The sequence below is a fragment of the Protopterus annectens genome, chromosome 3.part1, assembly GCF_019279795.1.
Source record: "Protopterus annectens isolate FY-2018-M chromosome 3.part1, PAN1.0, whole genome shotgun sequence".
Lineage (NCBI taxonomy): Eukaryota > Metazoa > Chordata > Ceratodontiformes > Protopteridae > Protopterus > Protopterus annectens.
This window is the reverse complement of record NC_056732.1, coordinates 132,774,831-132,782,330: the sequence shown is the minus strand read 5'-3', so window position 1 is coordinate 132,782,330 and position 7,500 is coordinate 132,774,831. Positions and strand designations below refer to the sequence as shown.

Genomic DNA, 7,500 nt, shown 5'->3' with positions numbered 1-7,500 from the left:
TCATAGGTGTGAGTGTGCATGCGAGTGTGTGGTGTGGAACAATTACAGTGGCATGCTAGCCACCCAGCAATATAAACCTTGCTTCTAGTTGACCATCACAGTTGAAGGTACACCCTGACTCCATGTGCAAAATGGGGTTAGGGATGGCTGGTTGGGTATCTATATCAATATCTATATATCAATATCTATATATATATATCTATATATATATATATATATATATATATATATATATATATATATATATATATATTAGATATAGATGTATATGTATATATTAGATATAGATATATCTATATCTAATCTATATCTATATGATATAGAAACACACACACACACACACACACACACACACACACACAATTGTGTGTGTGTGTGTGTGTGTCTGCAGGCACGCGTGTGTGTGTGTGTGTGTGTGTGTGTGTGTGTGTGTGTGTGTGTGTGTGTGCCCGCGAGTGCGCGTGTGTGTGTTTGTCTGCGCTCGCGCTCGTGTGTGTGTGTGTGTGTGTTTGTCTGCTTGCATATTTGTGTGTATATAATACACAGGCTTTACATAACTTTCTAGAGATCTTTCCTTGCTACAGTGCTCTGTCTAAAATGTTTTACCTCTTTCATGTTTAGGTCATCCAAGGTTCTTCAATCAGCTGTATGCTGGCATGGATCATTACTCTCTAGTTGCCCGTTTTATTACCGAAACACTGAATCCTAGTGTGTAAGTACATTTTTTTCTCTCTCTGTTACCACTGATTATTTTTGTAGTAGCTCAGCAAACTGAATTATTTGTTTCAGTAGAAGGAGTTCTTGAATGCTAATGCATTCTTATATTAGCATCAGGCCACATAACTTCTATGGTCTTTATATTATTATTTTCTGACCACTGCAATTTACATTTATCAGGTATACATATGAGGTATCCCCAGTATTCATTTTAATAGAAGAAACTGTCTTAAAGAAAATGGTGGAAATCATAGGCTGGAAAGAAGGAGATGGCATTTTCTGTCCAGGTAAGGGTTCATTTTTTTTAAATATTTCACTTTTCATTGCATTAAATAGGAAATCATTTAAAACCTGTTGTTTTCAGGCTGGTATGTATCAAGTGGAAATACAGTACATATCTTGGATAGTAAAACAACATACTGATATGGCATAGATATTCTTAATTTGTTTGCTTTTAAAGGCAAACATTTTTTTTTTCTGTAATTGCTGTACTTCATTGCAAATGTAGTTTAAACCTGAAGAAAGTAGACAATACCAATATAGGTAAGATGAAAGCCATGAAATATTCAAAACTTATTACAAGTTTTATACTCAATAGTAGAGAAGCATTATTAATATGTTATTACTATATGAAACATGCTTTGTGTATACAGCAGTGTGGACTTCTGCTTTGCCTAAAAGGATATGAACAGGCAGGTAGCAGTGAAGTTCCAGGCTTTATTTTAATTAAAACTTTCAACAGGGATCTTAAAACAAAGGAATTTTATTCTTTTCTCACCTGAAATCATCCCTATACTTCCAAATGAATAAAAATAAATAAATGAATGCATATCACCAAATAAAGCCCTGTCATATGGTTAACCAAATGAACACATTTATCATCCTTGTCTAAAACTCCAGACATTTCCATGCCAGTGACAGAGGCATACCTCCCAAACTTTTATCGCAAGAAATCTGGACAAAGCATAAAATAACAAGGGGACAAAGGCCCACAAATAGGGACACGTTTTAAATATTGCTCTTATACACTTAGAAAGTTGTTAGAATAACAGAATGTGTATGAACATGCATTTTCTGAAGGATATGATATCTGTAACTCAAATGTATGTCATTATTTAGTGACTTCAGTCCTCGGTGATTTGTCAGAGAAACGCAAATTTTAGGAGGAAAACGAACAAAAATATGAGGCAAAAATCTGGCCATTCTGCAAAAATCTGGACATTTGAGAGGTATGGTCAGAGGCTTGCATAGAGATTGATTCACTAGCAAAGAAGGAAGCTGTAAATTTACTGTTTCAAACTTGAGGCATTTGGTCATCTCTATAAATCAGTTAGTGCTTTCAATGGTGGCATTTCAAGTAAAGTCTCAAGTCAAGGAGATAAAAGGAGCGGTAACTGACCAAGGACCTAAATGTGCACATTTTAGAAGTAGAACACTAAATATCATATCTAGAGTTTGTGTAACTACTCAACAAATGAGCAGAATGCTAGTAAAGTAAAATGAGGCAAAATAACTTAATAATCCTGAGCCTGTACGTTAGAACCAAAGAAAATAATATGGTTATTTTAATACAAGCATAGATATCAACTACATTGGGGCTGGATATAATATGCAAATTCATGGCAAATAAAGCACAGCATTCTCTCATGCTTCACCCCCACACAGAAGAAGGCCACGATCTATCATAATACAGAGGATTATGACCAGGTTGCCGATCATAGCTGACTTATTATATGTTCAAGACATGGATGCCAAGGAATTCACCTCAAGAGCTAATATCGGCATCCATGTGGAGAACACATAATAAAGGCATATGACTAGAGGCCTGATCACAATTCCTTGTAGTATATGGAGCTTTATCTGCTCCATGCACTTTTAATTACAAAAAAGTGCTATATGTTTTGCTGGCTTTTAATGACATAAAGCACTTAGCGGGCATTAGAAAGTCAGTATAACATATTCTGTAATGTTACATAAAGTCAGGGATATGTTACTAGCACCGACAGTAAGCAGAAACAAATCTGATTTTAATTCTGCCACTGTTGTTTGCTGGTCAGCACTGACAAGTTTAACTACCTAGCATGACACCCGATCTTAACAAGTGAAGCAGGGGTGCTTAACGGTTGTTAAGATCTGGTCACTCACTCTAGAAGTGCTTAACTAGTTTGTCTGTTTTGTGATGTATGAGCATAATCACAGTGCTGCATGGACTAGAAGGATTTAAGGTTATATATAAAAGAAAGGATTCAGTGTGGTATAGTGCTTAAAGTGTACTGTTACACTATAATACTGCATCATGGCATTTGGCAAGTTAAGTGCTGTAATGTATCTTGCCATAGTCAAAAATAATTTGTTTTGGCCATTTTTACAAGAAAAAGCTTTATAATCTTTTTACTGAAACCATGGCTCAAGTAAAGTTAGGGTTTTCCTCAGTGGCATCATGTAAGCCAGTGGTCCATAGAGTATAACGGACATATATGTGCGCATGTTGAGCATGCATCCATTCAACTCTATAGATGTATTTCATGTTTTCCCTTGAGTTGATATTACTGGGTAGAAGATCACACTTAATCTTCAGTGGCATCAGTGCAGGGAAAAGGAATTTTATGAGGAGCATTTCTCCTTAAAGAAAACACAAAAGAAGTTCACTGATGGCTAAAAAGCCTCTGATCGGCACCTTTAGCACCTCATAATTTGGTGCAAAAGGTAAGGCACTAATGTACGGAAGAGGGAGAGAGCAAGAGGAAGGGGAGATGGAGAAGAGAGTAATAGATGAGATGCTATGAAAATTGTAAATAGCAAATAAACAAGTGGCTACCTATGCATGGCAGATATTTATATGTATCTATTTAGTACAAACATTTTAGAGGGTTGGCTACTGAACTGTGGCATTAATGGCTAGCCTGGAGTATGAAAGTAGGTGCAATTAGCACTGAGTCTGAGGTGATTTTGAGTAATTTTCTAAGTTTTGAAAGTTTAGCACAGCTTTGATATTTTTAGGGATTGCATTCCAGGTTGTAGGTGGAAGTTTGCCTATTGCTGAACCAGTTCATGTATTGGTATATAGTTTACCTCTATAAACTTTGTTTTACTTTCATTTATTTTATACACTTAAAATACTTGAACCTGCTAAATCTTCCCTAAAACTGAAATATCCTGTCCTAGATTTATCAAGTAAAAAAATAATATCAACCGTGAATAACTTTTCTTGATTACCATACTAGTTACATCCTCGAATTTGCAAGTTCCATATTTTCTTTACTAATGGTTCTAAGTATAAAGCAAATAATAAAGAGAAAAGAGAATACCCTTGCCTGGTTTGTCTGTTCAAACACATCTTTCTGCAGTGGAACAGTCCTGCCTTCATTTTTGCTTCTGTCCCATCAAATAATAACCTTATTATTCTATCAAGGAATGCAAACGCTACCATTGTAATACTCATGCTTATAAAATCACATCTGACTGTACTGAATGCTTTATCTGCATCGTGACCCACCAATAATAGTTGCTTCCTGCTGGATCATCATCATTCTTTAAATGTTGTCAAGTGCTTGCCTCCCCTTCACAAAACCACATTGATCCATTCTGTCACTATTGGCAAAACCTTTTCCATTCTCTTAGCTAATACCGACATGAACACTTTACAGTCAGGTCTTAAAATTGAACTTGGTCTATATTAAGCTGGGTCTGAAAGATCTTTACCATGTTTGTTTAATGCAGCCAACACAGCTTTCTTCCAAGATGGTGGTACTGCCACACCTTTTAAAATATTACTAAATAAAACTTCCCAGATCATTATCACTTTTTCTCCTTCTAACTTTCAGACTTCAATATGAATGCCATCTGTACCATCTGTTCCTAGAGGCTTTTCTCTAGCTTGATTGTAAATGACCATTTTGCCTCATATTTTCCTGTCTTGGCTATTAATTTCTCAGCCTCATCTTGCTCTAACCTTGGCATAGTTCATTCTTCCATAAATATTTCCCTTTCTGTCTTTTCCTTTTTTTTTTCTCATCCTCCTCTGCTTTATACAAATTTGCAGAGAATTTCTCATACCTTTAATACATCTGTTTCTCATGCTCCAAAATTATTTTAAAATACTTGCTTAACAGCAACCTTTCTAAACTCATGAGCATTATCCAAATGCTCCTTTATTTTTCCATTAGCACTTATCAATTGCTCCTCTTCTTGTTCTGTGAGATTCCCCTTCTTCTGCACATTTTAAACTTTTGACAACCTCTCTAAATAATTCTGATTACTTCTTTCCCATATCTTTTTCTCTCTTCTTTCTATCATACTTTGAAACTCCATTTTCATTTTAATCTAGCCCCTAACTATTTCTTCTGAAGAAATGTCTGTCCTCCCTAATTCCACATCATTTCAATTACCCATTCCTAAAACTCCTCACTTTTTGTAAGTAAATAGGACAGTGCCAGTATCTTATATTTACTTCTTTGCCTTTAATCTTTATATTAGTCTTTTATTGGTGTGTGATCTGAAATAGTTATTAGAGATGTTTCAAAGCTTTCAATTAAATGCACTTGCTCCTGTGAAATGTAATTTCTTTCCAGTCTAGCCCAGTTTTTGTACCTTGGGATATAATATTTAAATTCTGTCTGAACTGATGATGCTAAGTTTACAACTTACATTCAAAATATTCTCATATATTTCTTCAGAAATCTACCTTCTTGTTATATTTTCACTGCTAATTTCTCCAGACACATCTTCAATAATGCAAATCAGGATTCTATTTCATCAGTCTGTCTGATACAACTATTGGGACTGGAACTACTTATTGGATCCAGTCTGATGTTTGCGATTTCTTCAACCTTGAGCTCCTGAACTTTGCCCTCCCATAATGCTCTGAATCCCTCCTAGCTACATATCTCATTTGCCATCATCAGAAACACTCAATCCTTTATGTGGCAACTAAGCGCTTTCAAGTTTGTGTGTGGGTGTTTGTGTGTGTGTGCATGTGTGTATGTATGTATGTATGTATGTATATATATATATATATATATATATATATATATATATATGGGTCTACTTGAAAACACCGACATGTCAAAACACCGATGACAAGAACACCGAAACCAGAAGATCGACAACTGAGATGACCGATAGTTTAAAAGCATGAAACTTCACATGCCCGACAAACCACAATCCCGACAATCAACAAAACAAAACAAATACCTTTTCTGAAAAACACACACACAACACAACACAAGCAAACCAAAAACCTTACAAACCTACACTAAACCTTACATACACAACTATCTATGCACTAACCTTAACCCAAATGCTAATCCTAAGGTCCATCACTATTGCACACTCACCTAACCCGCGCCCTAACCCTAACTCACTTAATTCACTGCTAACCCTAAAGTCTGTCACTATCGCACACTTACCTTACCCGCACCCTAACCCTAACTCATTTAACTGGCCCCTAACCCTAAAGTCTGTCACTGTCACACACTTACCTTAACAAGTGTGGAGTAACTCTCTTATATTCTTCTTCCTTGCTAATTACTCCTTACAACAAACCTATTCCTAAATTTAATAACGCCGAACTACTCCTCACTCTCCTACAGGTTAACAAGCACAAACACATATGTCTAGCATCCCTCTATATCCCCCCAGGGGATAATATTTCCACACTTGAAAATATCCTCTCTTGGCTCTCTAATAACATCAGCAACGAAACCATAATCCTAGGTGATGTTAATATCAACTGGGCCTCCATCCAGTCTCCAACCAACTCTCTTAATATCAACCTATATAACTTTTCACAGCTAATCAACTCTATAACACACCCATCAAAAAACTCCTCTTCTGGCACCATTCTTGACTGGATTCTAGTGTCACATCCCCACTATTATTCTGATAGTGGTATTCTTCCTGACCCTCTTAGTTATCATATGCCTATCTTCACCCACCGACTCCCATGCATTTCCTACCGCACCCATAACTACATCACCACCCGCAATGACAAAAACTTGAACCCATCAACCTTCTTACAATCTTTAAATGCAATTAACTGGAACAATCTAAGGACACTACCATTAGATGATGCAGTTGCCCACTTTAACCGAACATTCTTAGATATACTTGACTCCCAAGCCCCTCTGAGAACTAAAAGAATAAAAACTAATTCTGCCCCCTGGCTAACCAAAACCACACTATCAACCATGCGCCTTAGAAACAAAGCATGGGGACTCTATCTGAGAAATAAGACCCAAGAACTCCACATTGCTTATAAAAACCTACGTAACAAAGTAAAAAAGCTTATAATCTCTGACAGAAAACAACACTTCTATACACTCCAAAACAATAATAAAACTAATCCTCAAATATTCTGGAAGGGGATCTCTACCCTCCTTAACCCCAGCAAACCACACACCCCAAACCCCGACCCAAATACCTCTGACACAGATTTAGCCACACAGTTCAACTCCTTTTTCATTGAATCTATTAGCAAACTCACCTCCTCCTTCTCATGCTCCACCTCTACATCTAATTCACCCCCACCCTCTACCACAAACATCCCTTCCCTCATTACCTCTTCCCCCACATTCTCATCTACCTACTTTCCCTCTTCCACCTCATCCACTTCTCTAACCCCCACATCACCCACATCATCCTCACACTCTCTCTCCCCTCTCTACTCTTTTCTCTTTAAAACCTATACCCACTTCCTCTATAAAGAAACTCCTTCAGAAACTAAAGCCATGTACTAACGCACCTGATAACATTCCCTCCTACTTCCTAAGTATAGCTGCAGAA

The 7,500-nt window shown here is 36.7% G+C and overlaps 1 protein-coding gene across 3 annotated transcripts in view; it reads left to right on the top strand.

Annotated features, from left to right (window-relative positions):
- Positions 1-7,500, top strand: part of GADL1 (glutamate decarboxylase like 1) — a 1,864,133-nt gene that overhangs the window by 430,345 nt on the left and 1,426,288 nt on the right. For all 3 annotated transcript variants that reach the window (XM_044066666.1, XM_044066664.1, XM_044066665.1), the window contains 2 exons: positions 622-712; positions 898-1,004. In XM_044066666.1, the coding sequence (XP_043922601.1) occupies positions 622-712; positions 898-1,004 (198 nt within the window). The remainder of the gene's footprint in view (positions 1-621; positions 713-897; positions 1,005-7,500) is intronic.